Source organism: Penicillium digitatum, chromosome 1, assembly GCF_016767815.1.
Source record: "Penicillium digitatum chromosome 1, complete sequence".
Taxonomy (NCBI): domain Eukaryota; kingdom Fungi; phylum Ascomycota; class Eurotiomycetes; order Eurotiales; family Aspergillaceae; genus Penicillium; species Penicillium digitatum.
Window position 1 is genome coordinate 4,610,786 of NC_089384.1, and position 15,267 is coordinate 4,626,052.

The 15,267-nt window shown below is 45.4% G+C and overlaps 5 protein-coding genes across 5 annotated transcripts; 2 read left to right on the forward strand and 3 right to left on the reverse strand.

Annotated features, from left to right (window-relative positions):
- Positions 1-980: 980 nt before the first annotated feature.
- On the forward strand, positions 981-2,223 carry Pdw03_3926 (Zinc finger, RING-type; the record flags this gene model as incomplete). The annotated part of the gene is made up of 3 exons (XM_066100629.1): positions 981-1,162; positions 1,236-1,262; positions 1,308-2,223. 3 exons carry the CDS (start codon positions 981-983, stop codon positions 2,221-2,223), a joined length of 1,125 nt encoding a protein of 374 aa, XP_065956029.1.
- Positions 2,224-6,119: 3,896 nt separating this feature from the next.
- Pdw03_3927 (uncharacterized protein) lies at positions 6,120-6,808 on the forward strand (the record flags this gene model as incomplete). Its single annotated transcript, XM_066100630.1, has 3 exons — positions 6,120-6,260; positions 6,309-6,350; positions 6,590-6,808. 3 exons carry the CDS (start codon positions 6,120-6,122, stop codon positions 6,806-6,808), a joined length of 402 nt encoding a protein of 133 aa, XP_065956030.1.
- Positions 6,809-9,022: 2,214 nt separating this feature from the next.
- Positions 9,023-10,233, reverse strand: Pdw03_3928 (Protein kinase-like domain; the record flags this gene model as incomplete). Its single annotated transcript, XM_014676195.1, has 2 exons — positions 9,023-9,694; positions 9,745-10,233. 2 exons carry the CDS (start codon positions 10,231-10,233, stop codon positions 9,023-9,025), a joined length of 1,161 nt encoding a protein of 386 aa, XP_014531681.1.
- Positions 10,234-11,036: 803 nt separating this feature from the next.
- On the reverse strand, positions 11,037-11,793 carry Pdw03_3929 (Para-Rep C2; the record flags this gene model as incomplete). Its single annotated transcript, XM_066100631.1, has 3 exons — positions 11,037-11,565; positions 11,620-11,698; positions 11,757-11,793. 3 exons carry the CDS (start codon positions 11,791-11,793, stop codon positions 11,037-11,039), a joined length of 645 nt encoding a protein of 214 aa, XP_065956031.1.
- A 3,080-nt stretch (positions 11,794-14,873) lies between these two features.
- On the reverse strand, positions 14,874-15,267 carry Pdw03_3930 (Transcription factor, MADS-box; the record flags this gene model as incomplete). Its single annotated transcript, XM_066100632.1, has 2 exons — positions 14,874-15,029; positions 15,079-15,267. The coding sequence occupies 2 exons, from the start codon at positions 15,265-15,267 to the stop codon at positions 14,874-14,876; spliced, it is 345 nt and encodes a 114-aa protein (XP_065956032.1).

Genomic DNA, 15,267 nt, shown 5'->3' on the forward strand with positions numbered 1-15,267 from the left:
AGGATGAGCTTTACAACTTCATCGCCTCGGCTCTCCTTCTGGATGCTTATCCGCCTGAGATGCATCGTAAGCTATCTCTGCCTACAGCTTACTCTGTCACCCCTTAAAATCTTTGTATGGTTTGTCACTAATGATTTAAATCATCTTAGCTTTCGAGCCGAATATGGTTTTCAACGCCCTTTATCGGGCACATTGTCGGAAAGCCTGGGAAAGGGGAGACGCTGAAATAGTTTGCAATAAAGTTTTGCACCGCTTCATCGGGGGCTTTGTTCAATTGAGGTCCAAGGTCTCAGCAGACATTCGTCACGAATCGCTAGTTCAGTTCCACCGCCGATGGGGGGGTTTGCATTCAACAACAACTTGCTTTGCTTGCATGTGTGGACCACCAGAGCATATGCTGCCTTGCAGGCATGCAATCTGTGATAACTGCGTTGTCATATATGGAACTAAAAGTCCCCGTACGGAGTACCATATCAACCTACCGAAATGCCCTATCTGTGATAAGGCAGTGAATCTCACGATTCGTCAACTTCCACCAACCAAGGGGCCAATCGTGTTAAGCCTAGATGGGGGAGGGGTTCGTGGTATCGTTCAATTAGGGCTTCTGCGAGCACTAGAAAGGCGGATTGGCGGAATATCGATAGCACACATCGCCGATTTATTTGCCTGGACAAGTGTTGGTAAGAGCATCCGTGACAATGAAGAATGCACCTGTGATTGAAAGACTCTGATCCGTAAAAAAAGGGGCGCTTTTGGCGGTAGATATGATATTGAATGGCCTATCTGCAGAGGAGAGTTGCGCCAAATTTCCGGCTTTTGCTCGGATGATTTTCGGATCGCCTCCTAAACATGCACCAAAATCCTCGATATCCCGGTGCGCTACATGGATGAAAAGCCTGGCGTGCTTTTTAGCTGATTGTCAGTACGACTCGGAAAGACTAGAGGATGCCTTGCAAAGAGTGGTCGACCCCCAACGCCGAATGTTCGATGTCACGACGACAAGCTCCACTGGTTGCCGAGTCGCCATTATCACGAGTCGTACTTCTGATGGAAAAGCTTGTGTCTTGGCAAATTATCGTGGAATGGGCCAGCGAGAAGTGAATGCAGCATATGAGTTCCTTATCCCTAAGATGGCGGATGAGAATCCTCATGTCTGGAAAGTGTGAGTTGAGTTGAACTGTTATCAATTTGATTTGGAACTAACGAAGAACTTTGCTGATGAACAATACCAATAGAGCTCATTGCAGCGTCGCAGCTCCTTTGTAAGTGTCCCAGTAGCTTTGAAGACGGTGACTAATTACATGCAGCTTTTTCCGATCAAAATCCCTCCCAGGCTTTGGTGCGCTACAGGATGGCGGAGTCCGAGCCAACAATCCTCTGGCAATTGCGCTCAAGGAGTCAGTAGTCATCTGGCCCTCTGCGAAAACCCATGATCTACTCTTGTCAGTGGGAACGGGCTCATTTTCTTCTGTCGCTAAGCCAATTGAGGGTGCTAGTGGTATATTGCAAGACAGTGCTATCCCTCGCATGATCCGAGCGACGATGTCCTCTCCATGTATGGATGGCGAGCAAGGATTCCATGAGGCACTCAATTTTGTGCCAGATGTGGAAAGATCAAACATCTTTCGGCTGAATCACGAGTTGCCTGAACCACTTCCTCGGTTGGACGATGTGAGAAAATTAGAAGAGATGTCCAAGATGCATTTTACTGTTCCGACTGAACTAGTGAGAACTATCTTGGCGACCGCTTTTTTCTTCTTTGAACTCGATGAGTTGCCAATCAAAAGCCAAGGAGCCTTTTTCTGTAAAGGCTCAGTTCTGTGCTCCCGATCATATTCCAGGGACCTGGTGAAACTGGTCAGGGTGGAATTCCCAGGCGCAATGTTTGAAACGGCTCGTGGCCAACGCCTTGGAGACGTTGATGATGATGATGGTTGCCGCGTATGTGGATACTACCGCAAAAAGGTGGGATTTTCAATCAATGGACTTCATGAAATGACATCAATTGGGATTGCCGGTTCTTCGTTCTTCCAAAGGATTGGCGGCTTTCCAAAGTCGGTGCAAGAGCTCCTCGATGATCAACAAGCCAATTCCCACTTTGGTCGTGCAGACCATTTGGTTGCTTCCTGGCCCCCGAAAAGGAATTGCTACTGTTCCCCACGGGTTAAACGTCATATCAAATTCTTGGAGCCAGCCTTGATACACAAGAAGCGGCGACTATGAATTGTTACTGCACATTTGCTCTATGTTGACGTTCAAGGTGCTCAATTATTAGAAGATTCAAGGCTATGATTTCCGTACTGTGACGTGGGCCGGCTCCCACTGTCATTTGGCTCTGGTGAACCCGATGAAAGCTATCGAAACATTCGGTTTATATATCGCTGCGAACTGCCATGCGCCTGAATTCTCTGAATACCCACTGCTACTGTCTTGAGGACAAGCAGGGGATTTGGGAAGGTTTGTGAAACGAGGAATGATAGGTGGTCAGAAGTGAAAGAGTTATCTCCTTCAAAGGTCAAAAATAGAAAAGAACCAATACCTAAACAAGTCTAGCAATGATTGCTGGAGCTCAGTATCTCCCAATATCACTAAAGTGATCTGGTATGAGTGATTTAATCCAATTCCACTAACAAGGGACCCTCTACCTCTCCAAGTATACAGGTGTACATCAGAAAAGAAAAGGGGTATTTTGAGGCGAAATGGTGATGAATTGGGTCTATGGATTTCCCAAGGGTGTCAGATTCACTAAATGCAATTTTATCATTCTGTTTTATCATTTGTTTTTCATATTCTCTTCTGTTTTGCATCTGTTTCGCTAGATATTATTCATATACCGTTGTTCATTACGTTGGTTTATCGTTTATCATAGAAATTTCATCGTTGATGTTAGTACTAAAACGTATTTTTTATGTTATTTTTTCTTCAGGAACGACTTCACTTTACACACAGATAATCACGAATAGCCGTAGCCTTCCCGGAAGAGGGTTGTGCCCATGACCGAATTATAATCGAAATTTGACCGGGCTTGATATTTATCCAGAATGCGGCAATTAACCACCGATATCAACCGCTTTTCAAACCGGCGAAGTATATTCACAAACCACCGCACAAAACTGCATGCCTCTTCCGCCGACTTGAACAACCTATGAAATTGCCTGCTTACAATACGCTACAGCTCATTTTCTCATCTGCACTCACTGTTCTCCCACAAAATCTGCACAGAAGCCCTGTACCTGGCCTGCGTCAGGTTGCATCTGGTGGAGAACCATTGACAAGGGTGTTGGCGGGTAAGCCCACAACACCGTTGAACAGAAGACCACATTTAAACAAGCCCGCTGTGGAGGTTCCTACCGAATTCCTTTCCCAATTTTCACTGTACCGATTCTTGCATCAACTCACCTTCCGCTGTCATCCTCATTCGGAGGATTGTCTGTCACTAACATGTCTAGAACTAAGGTCTCTAAGACCGGCAAGCTTGCCTGGTCTGCATCGAAAAGAAGAATTCTCTCTCGGCTTCACCAGCACCGGTGGATGTCTTGGAAGGAAAAATCCAGGACATACTTCAGGCAGTTCCGCGTGAAACTGAGGTGCAGACAAACCACCTGTCACAGAAACATCACTCCATGCAAAGAACCTGTGTCTGAGGCCTCCCGCTGGGGGGCACCTCCGCCACGAGTCCTATGCGAAGAACCTTGGAGGTCCTGGTTGCCGTCGCCTCTAATTTACCCACCTAGAGGCTCCCGCACAGAAACTCGCCATCTAATCCATGCGTTGGAGGAACTGGCTGTTTCAGAATGCCGCCGGCTGACGATCGACTTAAATAGTGCAAACGAAAGATTGCTGTATAGACACGCCCCTCTTTACTAGACTTCTCGTTCAAGAATATATAGCGGTCATACTCTTTGTTATTTTGTCAAACTCTAATTGCAGTGTCCTTTATCTGTTCTGGTTAATTATCTGAAGACACGTACCTATTATTGGCAATATCCCAGTACGGTAATATAAAATCCAATAAAACTGATTTCGAGCGCCTCTGACTACCAGATAAGAAGATAAGCGGCAGCCTAGGCGATGACCAAGGAGGGCTAATGATTCGAAGAGTTATATAATTCAACTGCCACACCCTCTGAGACCAACCCTACGCGCTATGTCTCATACCTCCGCAAGTTTGTATATCGTATGGCAGCTGTCAATGCTGCACCGTATGATCCTCAGCGTTTAACCCTTCCTACACACCACCTGGATGGATATTGCTTGTTCACCTTGAGCGTATCAAAATATCTATTTGTATATAAGTAATGGTGGAAGCTGTGTGTCTGGTTTTTCTCCGGCAGGTCTGTTTGAGACCTATCTATAGTCGACTGTTTTGGCCTTCGAAGAAGACGGAACATGATTCTAATGGTTTCCTGAATACTGCGCCTAGTCATACTTGCTACAGCCACGACGTAGCGTTACGATGGGATTGATCGCCAGTACATTTAATATAATGATATCATCTGAATCACCAGGAACCGCCGCGCACAGAGCAGAGCATAAGCAGCTCCATGAACAAATAGGCAGGTGATGACAAATATTTCACAGTAAGAATGTATCCATGTAGATACTAAGACGGACTTCTCCGCTATCCATTATCAGTTGATTGATCTCTTGGCATTCCGTGCTTGGTAGCCAAAGATGCCAGCTTTGTTTTCTCCAAGGAATTGGCGTGAACAATTTCGACTGGACTCTGGCCTTCCCAATAATGCTCATTTGTTCGTCCGGAAACACAAATTGTCGCGCCTGAACACATTCTTTGCATATAGTGTGAATGCAGATATGTCGCTTCGAAGGAAGTAGGAACATCAAAATTGTCGCGAACTGTGATGCAGGTTGATGCTTCATTGCTCTAACTCTCACGCACTGAGCGTCTTTGCTAGCACAGCAAACACATTGCCACGAGACGAAGCCAAGCATGTTTCTCTAATAAGATCAGCAAATGCCCCAGTCATTGGGCAAGCTATATCATATCTCACCTTCTTTCTCTGCTGCACATATATATATATATATGAGATGAAAAGCGAGGTAGAGCACCGGAGGTTTTCCCTTATATATATTGCAGACTAAGCTGATCTGCAATCCTCCTATGACACACAGACTCGTTGTAATAGCGAAGGAATTCCTCGACATGTTGCCTATGCTAGCAAGCGAGCTTGTTTTGATCAAGTCTCTACCGCTATAACTTCGAATTGAAGTTGGTAGGAGTGGGGCTATTAGGGAATAGATGTTGAATGGGTTATGTGAGGACTTTTTCTGGTCGTTAATCAACCTAAGTGTAACTGGGGTAGTGCGTGGCCATCTGTTGAAGTGGTTACGATATAGACTGAAAATAACTGCTCACCTGGTCTAAGATGCCACTAACCTCTTTCAAAATATTTCATCCTCATCTGCGCCAACTCCAAGTGTCATCTTTCATTTACTTAGGAACACAAAAAGTGGTGGCTCCCTTTTGTCCTTGCATCCCGGTTAAGAACAGTTACTGCACTACAGTTATCTCGCTACCCATCCCCATTGAGAACACCCGCAAATTCTTAACTAGAACCTTGTGAGTATATCCGGCCAATCTTCTTCTGGCTCTGTATACAAGTTTTGTTTGAATCCCAGTTGTCGGAATGTCAACATTTGTCCTACCGGTTCCCGTAATCGTCTTTTCGCCGTTTGGGTGTTCATGAACACTCTCTCCCAGGGATAAACTGGTGCTGCCGAAGATGCCTAGAAGTAGCTGCCTGACTACAACTCCACAGGGTTAGTAGCAGCTTCTTCGCAAGAATCGCAACCCCTCTCTCAAGCAGCACTATCCCCAAAGAGAACTATCTCTCTCCTGGATGTGCAACAGCATCCTTCTCGATACGACTGCGTCCCAGTACTATACGTATCTATACCCGCCACAAGAGTCTACAATAAATCAACAAGCGGAGCCATGAAGGGATCCACCTCTCCTAACGAAGGACCCCCAAGATGGGGCGATGTTGCTGTATATTTCCCTCCCTGGAGAAGTCTGGGATCATTCTTACTGACATCCAGTTTAGCCAGCGATGACCAACTCTCGCTAATTATTCCGTCCTCCCTATGCTCATTTTGCCATGATTTACCTTGACCATGGTGGCAAGCTTGAGGTTGATAAATCATCTTCTATCCAAGAGCAAAACTCCACTGTGTTCACCCCAGAAGTTTGCCAGAATTTCCTCGAGATTCTGGATGAACGTATTGGCTACCATGCCCCAGTTCACAGTTTGTCAAAATTCTCAATATACGCTAATACCAATATATAGAGACAACGGACACATAGCAGGTTCGACACCCTTACAACGGTGGTAAGCCGCACCAGGATCAGCCCCCGGTACTAGGGGTGACCCAGAGAAGACCAAGCCTCAGGGGTGGCCTCCCGGTGTTATGCATAAGGAGCCTGACCACTTGAGAAAAGAGTGTATGATTTGCCTATATCCTTAATTCTTGATCTACTTGCTCACTTAATTCAATATACCGCATTGAACTCTTGCTTCAAATTACCCGCAAGCTCGGTACTTACGGTATTACTGCTGATAAACTCAAGGATGTTGCTGGCGACACTAAGCAGAGCTTGAAGCACACATCCCATGTCGAGATCATCTACGAAATCCTCCAGGTCCGCAAGATGGAGGAGCGCTTCGAACGAGGCGAAGTCGATGCTAACATGGTCGTCGACACCATGAACCGCAGCCCTAGCCCTAAGGGCGAAGAAGAAGATGACTCCGCCACCTCAGTCGCCATCGAGGAGCCCGAGCACATTTAACCATCTGACCAAGGTCGTCGAACAACTCGCATGGTCTGTCTAGAACATGAGCAGTAAGATCCCCTAAACAGTTATTTTTTTCCCACGGGTAAGCTGGAGCAATAACAACAACGATTGCATGGTCATGATGTCTGTGCAATTGTGAGGGCTACCACAAGACAGGATATATTCACTTCCTGATTGGTGATGATGGACAAACACAATTTTAGTCAACATAGCAGTGTTTAACAGGATGCTTTTTGTTTTGATCCCATGGCCCGGTCAATTATTACCCTGAGTAAAATATGCGTGGAGTGATCTCCGGTGGGGATCCAATTGACATCCCCACTCGTCATCCGCCGATTAAATTATATATCAAACACCCCTCACGAACTTCCCTCTGAGAAAAACTGGCCGTGTGAACAATTTAACGATATGTTAGCCCAGCAAGGTTCGGATGGTCACATATCTCTCGTGCAACGACTTGACCATTTTATCGTGCGCCAAAATATCGGAGGCTGGAGCTGTCCCCGACCACCAATTGGTTCACCAATGCCGCTCGCCGGAACCACCAGGCTCGCTTTGCCCGGGCGTCAAAAAACACTTAACTCGACACAGTAGCTAGAAGACTCGCTTGTTGAGTGTTGTTGAACAATCCGCCGGTTAAGACTCCTTACTCTGTTCTTGACCGTTTGTTCTTGACCGTTTGTTCTTGACCGTTTGCTCTTGACCGTTTGCCGTTCACCATTTATTGCTGATTGCTAACTGTCTACCGTTTACCGTCTGTGCGAAAATTCCAATCGTTGTTGTTAAAGGTACACTTTCTCACCTGTCTCACCATCTTTACGTCGCTGACCTTACCTCTGCTCTCCGTATCTTTTTAGAGCTTTTTTTTTACGGTAGAATTCGAAAACAATTTACCCAACACGCAGACGGATAGGTATATGATATTAGCGCTTCTAGCTCTAATGGTTAGTACATAATGCCAGTCTGACCAGAGTTCAGAAATTTGGTTACCTCGCACCCTGCCCTCAAGCTGCTGGAGGAGTAGGAACCATGCGCTTAGAGATTCAAATTACTGTATTCTCGGGGATAAAGACGACTCAACTCTGCTTCAAGCTAAAAATGAACGGTGATTGGCACGGAAGATGGCACCAAATACGAAGTAAAATTAAATGCACAGAAACGAGTAAATGAGAATAGTGTGTCCTGAAGTAAGCATTTCCTATTACGTATATTTCCTTGGAGTCAGGATAGCAGGGCATAACTCCGTGCGATATTCTTATTATGGCGGACTCTATACGTTGATAGAGGTCTTCCGCCGCTGCAAGTTCTTAAACATGACATATAGCTCCAACTTGTCTGGCTCTTGCATTGAATACGAGGGCCTGGACCTGTCTAGATATGGACACCACGCTTCTAAAATCCCGATCGTGGTATCCTACCGGCGTGCTAGCGCGAATGTCATCTGATTTCCGCCGCTACTATCATTCCTACACTGCTATGACTCACACGAGGGAAGAGAAAGGTCTACCGCTAGGTATATACGATAAGTCCACACCCTCCCCTACCTATATTGATTGGTGCTATACATATCGCGTCGGCTCCCTCCCGTGTTGCCGAAATAGTGATCGACGGAGTGACTACCCAACGGTATGGCCGTACCGGATTTGAATGAGAATATCAACCCAAACGTCCGTGCCATTACATCGAGCAAGGACCCTTCCCAGTGATGCGCCGATAGGTCACCTTTGCTTTATGCTGTATGATGAAGCATGTAGGATTGTAAGCTCATCCTGGCACACCCAGGGGCAAAAAACACTTTGATTCAATGAGATGTCAAGCAAAGAATGGCACTGATAATATTTTGATATCGAAACCGGGAATCTGCTTTTTGGTCTCAAATCAATCCACAAGAAAAATGATATTAGATGTACCCTAGGAACGACCCTCCGAACAACTTCGGCCATGTGAGGAATTTAGTGATACATACAGTAAGCTCCGCAGAAATCAGACGTGTTCATATGGAGCCTTCTACTCTTCCCCAAGTGTTTATGGTTGTTATTTCCAACGGCTGACTGATACACACTGCGTTCAAATCTAACTATCATCCTAGCGAGGAGGCAATTGATTACGGGCATGTGTGATTAACCTCATTGTTTCAATAAGTAACAAATACTGTAAGTCATTTTCTTGCAATGAGTGTAGTAAGGTGTCATGTCTGGTTTGGATCTATCAACATGTGTCTAAAAGCCTGCAATAGTATCCTACTTTGCCATCTTCAGAATAAAGACGAATGGAGGTGGCAAGGTTCTGGATCTTGGGGGAAGCCAGGACCGTAGACAACTCGTAACCGAGACGCCTTTGTCTTTCAGCTTTTTTCACACTCTGTATGTAGTCTTGCCGTTCCTCCCACCGATTTTGTATCACCGGATCGATAGGGTATCCATCGCTGTCATATTTCGATGGCAGGTCAATTGGCGGGGGCACGGTGTACAAAAAGGCCGGGAATTCCACTGCCTCCCATGGAACCGTCAAAGCACCTTCCCAGTCAATGATTGAGAGAATATTGTATGCATCGTCGATGATAACATTACTGTGATAAAAGTCGGGGTGATGAAGTGGGAAAGGCCCCTTGCTTAGTTGAAGTGTCCTGGCTGCATCTTTCAGTCGAGAAGGAAACTGTTGGATCGAGAGCATAATTTCATCCGCCATATGCGACGGCAACTGAGAACGTATTGTCGTCTCTCCCATAGGAAATTTGGCATTGTCTGCCCATGCCATGAAATAGTCTTGTGCGGTTTCGAACGGACCCCCTAAGCCGGGGATTGGGTCAATGTCGTAAGACCCGTTTGCGCGGCGTGTGATCATGCCAATCTTCGGGAACCGTATTGAGGTCATGGCCACCTGTAACTCAGTCAGATATGTCACTGTAAAGTCCCACGGTTGGATTGTACCTGAATAATGGCAATATCACTATGAAACTTGGCCTTATGGCGTAATGGTATTTCTCCTCCATGGATTTGCGGCCCGCCAAAAGCGTTCATTGCTGTGCTTCCTGGAATGAAATCCATGATCATAAAGGCACGTCCAATGCGTTCTTGACATTCGTCATACCCAATCACTCTTGGAACGGGGATATCCGTCTGTTCTTGGATGATACTGAGTGTATCCTTCTCAGAAAGCAAAAGGCTCTTTGAGTACCGCGTTTCCTGGTGCAGCTGTATACGTGCAACCCATTTGGTATCATCATCAAAAACAAGGAGACGAACTATGTGCACCCCACCCATGCTGTATATTGGAGGAATCTCGCATTTCGGGGGATGTGCTGTGTCTTGAGATTGTGCACATTTGATGCTGATAGCGTATTGTTTGAGCGCGTCCCAGTCAATTTGAGGAATGGAGGGCTCTTGGCCAATATTACTCTTCCAGTTTAAGCGGTCCATTGGTAGCAAAAGAGATTGTCGAATTGGTCCGTTCTTGAAGGTCTGTAGAGTTGGAACTAATCTCAAGAAATCAAAAGGAGCTCGAGTATTTAAGTAACAAGCTTAGTAAGCAGCTGAACCATCACATTTCTACGCTTTGTTTTACCGTTACAGTGGAATTCGAAATCAGTTTTAACTCTAAACTCTTCCGATTTCATTCCCGGACCCTAAGTGGAGACACACTAATCTAATTTTGGCTCTTCCCCTATCAATCCATGTAGGGCTGTATTGTATTCACTGGTAACCACAATGAGTCATTATTAAAGTACCGTAATTTCTTGTATAAACCGATGGAATCCATCGTGCAAACAGATCAAACAAAAAGAGGATCCTATCAATCTGGCAAGATCTTTCATTCTCATATCTTTGTCACGCGCAGCCTTCGCCCACACTCTTTTGCATCCAAAAGAAGGCTGCAGTGATGCCATAGAGAACTTAACCTGGTACGCAACTTGTTTCCCTCAAGCTTTGGCTTCTGTAAACCACTGCGATTCTCATTTGTTACCAAGTCCGAAGGAAACTCGGTACTTAGGGAAGCTATGGACCCTCCCAGTACTGCAATCGTACTGTAGAGATGACACAGAGCCCATATCATGACGATTTCCTCTCCCAGCCCGAAGAGCCTGCAACTTGGGAAAACAACTCACAGTCCGCTCCAACAGCTGGTTGTTTCATCCAAGTGCTTGATTTTGAGGTTATTGGTTTGTTAGACAAGTGGTTCAGTAAATCCCGGATGCAACCAACCCGGGTGCAAATATATATATCTAACAACTGTGTGGCCTATCACCACAATCAACCTCAACACTCTGAGGTGACAAATCATGTAAACATATTCTATCCTTGCTGAGCATCTCCATATCCGGCTTCTTGTTGGACATCACAACAACATGTACTCTGCTAACATCAACGACCTGTTCCGGTCGGTACTTCGTAGACGCGATCAACCGATTCTTAACTTCTTCCACAAGCGAGTAGACACCAGAATACTCCACTCCTTGCACATAGCGAGGAATATCAACGACCATATTCTTGGTCATTCCTTGCTGAGTATACTGATCTTTCATATCAGCTGCCGCACCGGCATTGACCATAACCCAGCCTTTCTTCATAAGACACTTGACAAATGTAGATTTGCCCTCATTACCCTCGGGCCCGTACACCCAGTGGATCGTACGATCATCAGGGGCTTCTTCAAGCTCTTTGCATAATTGGATCTGCCAAGGGCGATCCATCTTCCGCAAATCATATTCATCGTGCTCGACGAACTCTTGCCGTAGGCGTTTGGCTTCGATCCTAACAGCAAGATCAGGATCACGTAACTGAAAAGATTCAGGGTCTTCGTCGTACTCAGCTTCAAGAGTCGCACGCTTCCGCTTCTTCGATCCTCTGGTGACACTAGTTAAGTCTCCGGGTCGGGGCAGTTGAACTGGCTCTTTCTGTCAGTCGCTGCGACATCGCGCCAAACTCCGTTAAAAGACGTTTACCGTTTCGATCCAAACGAAATTTAACAAATGCAACCATTTTGTTCAACAATTCTTCGAATATTGAGAATAACACGGGAGTCTTACCACTGGTTCCCAGGGACTGTGTATCCACGATAGGAACTTATAATTCAACCCCCCGGGGTATGCTCTGCATTTATAGACACATAGCCTTAGGTCTAGAGAGCATCTCACCTGTTATCACATGTGACGTAGTCACACTAGCACTGAGTGCCAAGAATTACCTATTCAGGTAAATTACCAGGCTTCCCAGGCTCGCCGAGCTTTTTAGCGCATTCTACGCTATTAGGAAAGCGGTCAACCTTTGACCGCCCTGTCACTGGTGGCAGTACACTGCCGTTACCGTACGGTACCTAGTACTAACCTCTTCGGGCGCGCTATAGCACTTTCTGGCCAATGGCCGGCGGATCCTCGCGGTATCTGCTGGCCCCTCCGTGTTCCCAAATTTCCCCCAAAGGGGGAATTACGTTGAGACTCAGGCTCAACTTTTTGGGGCAATGTTATGTATATCCAAGCGGATCCAAAAGGTTGTCCAATAATATCAATCCTAGATCATTGTCTGATCGAAATCCAGCTTGGGTAAACAGCCGTTTTCAATCAACTCTTTTTTATAAAGTGAAAAACATTACCTTGCGTAGAGTAACACTTTCGAGGAGTAAGGCTTCGCCCCCTTCAATCAATAATATGAAACTGGCAGGAAAGGGCTCTTCCAATACTAGACATTTTTTTACTAAGGTGCGGAATTCATCCTAGAGGAAAACAGCTATCTTATTTAGGTACAAACCGGGCTTTTTAGAAAGTCGATCGCAGAGGGCTTTGATCATCAGTGTTTTCACACTCCGTTTCCGCCCTATTCGAGTTAGGGCGCGTGCAAACTGCCAAATTGCCGCAAGTTTGTGCGGATATTGATAATCGTAGCCTAGCTGCATTCTGCTTCGTCGGTTATTTTAGATGTGCTAAGTGGCTGACTTTCTATCATATTGCGGATGAGATGCAGCTTGGATGGTGAGAGTCTTAGAGCCATTTTGTAAGGTTAATTATGAAATTTAAGAGAGATAAACGGGCAAAGATGGCTCGCTCCTACTTGGCGTGGACGGTATGTATGGTAGAGAATTACATTGTATGGCATCTTTGAGTAAGATACACGAGGCAGAATCCCACCTGCGTTATGTAAAATACAGTGTCTATTCTTGGAAATCATGGATCGACCACTATTCCAAATATGGGCTAGCGTGTTTCAGGTTAGGGTTCGCGAATCAAGTCTCAAGAGTGTGGAGTTAAAACTGATTTCGAATTCTACTGTATGATGCAATTCTACTGTAGAATCTCTACAATTTGCCTAACTCAAAAAGTAGCGACTTGAGCAGAGATGTTACATAAGAGTCAACGAGTCAGTGATCCATGAAGATCCGAATATTTTTACGGTTGATACACAGCCTGTACTCTTTTCTCGTATCATGTGATTAGGGTGTTGGGAGTGTCGGTATGTTTTCAAAATGGAAGACGATGTTGGGCGCTGCTAGAAAAATGCTCACTAGCTCTAAAACCCATACAGGAGTGCAACTCGCTTATCGCATTCAACGTTACCAAAATTGACCTGGCGCAGCAAATTCATGTTGTTATATATAATTTGAGCGGAAGGCTTTCCTAATCCGAACTAGTTTACTCTGAGTGGGGCTCTTAAAAAAGAACGAGAGAGTGTGGAATTTAAGCTAATTTCGAACATGACTGTAGTCTTCGACAGATCATCTCTATACTAAGAAAAGGGTTTCTTCACCCAGGCTCTACCGCCAATTTATATACCACCCTCTCCATCTACTTGAAAAAGCCTTGTAGTCTTCCTGGGTTGCCATAAATGCTTTTCGAAACCCCGAAGCGTATTAAAGTATAAGCTCGTTCACACTAGCGGCTCTGTTGGTCCTAAATATCATTTATGCGGAAGTATACTCCTGCTTTGTTTTACCTACCGCATGTCTCAGTGCCGTTCAAGCAATGCGACTATAGCTTTGGTTTCTCCCTTAGCCAACCTCTTTTGTTTTAGAACTTCTACGACTTGTCACTACATGCTTGACTCGGCAAAGCAGCTCCCTTCTTTCTACGTCCTGCTGGACCTCATTGGAACTATCCTACACATATGGGGGACATCTTTATCAGTCTTGTGTTTAGAAACTTATGATGGGGAAAAACAATCCTATCGACCTGGTGTCACACGGGGTAGGGTGATCTGTGCCACTTAATTGATAATCAAACCAAGAGAAAAGAGAGAGCAAATGCTGGTTATCGGAGGCTTTGGGCTTGGCTTTATGCAGCGTCTCGCTCTACAACGCTATCTTTTCGAGTGTAACTGGACTGACCGCATCTTATATCTTTCTGGGTTTGGTTGGTGGCATCGGAGGGTGGTTTTACTCCCGTGGATCTTGTCAAGTTTTGAGCAAACATTCCCCCAAGGTTTATACTGTGTCGGGGCATTCACCGATGCACCTATTCTCCCTGATTGCATCGACATTTCACGCTACAATTCTGGTTTCCCTTGTTTGTATCTAACAGACTTGAACACCTGATTGTATGAGACTTTAATTGAACTTACAGACGCGCTCGAAATCAGTTTCACAAATTTGTTCTCCTTCGACAGAAATAGACGGGTACGGCAATGTATGGGTCAAAATGACATATGTAAAATTCTCTAACTAACTAAAATGTAAAATCCGCCCTTTTTCCAATCTCTGCGGACATCGCTGATTAATCAATACATATATTTTTGTATGGTACCGTTATCATGACGGTCCATTGATTTTCCGGGTTGTATTTTCTTGTAAACTCCACCATGTGCAATGCATGGTGCTCGACATCCTTGATTGCTTCACAGCCTCTATTTTTATCGACGCTAGGCCCAATTTGGTTAATGTATATTTATTACCTTTTTCCAATTCGACATTTACGGCCGGGCTAGGCCAGATATAGGCCAAGGTAGGTCTGGCCAAGACAAAAGAAAGAACCACAGAGAATAAAATGGTGTAACTGATTTCGAACAATACTGTAAATAGATCATCTGTGAGTGGGACGCCAGCTCTTTTTTTTCCCTCATAGGATGTTCATTTTTTAATGTCGCGATAAATATTGCGACAAAGAGCCCCACAGCTTATTACAACGCCCTAAGATAGTGATGGCTGGCAGCTTTGGTACGGTATCGCTGGCTGAGGTACATTGCTCATAGTCTTGCGGTGACTTGTGGACTGTATGCTGAGGGCTTTTCTTCTGACAAAGTTAGAATTTCACTCAGGGAACAGACAGAGCAAAATCTTACTATGTCCTGCCTAGTTGGCACCGAGATATCAGGGTGGGAATAGTAGGTATAGAGCCGGCCATTTGGCATTTCCATGACAACCCAGCTCCTGATGGAATACAGGCGCCAAAAGTCATTATGACGGCGTAACAGGTTTTTCAGGCGCTTGGGCAATTGCTCCCGCTTTACGCGGCTGACTTCCGGTGCCAT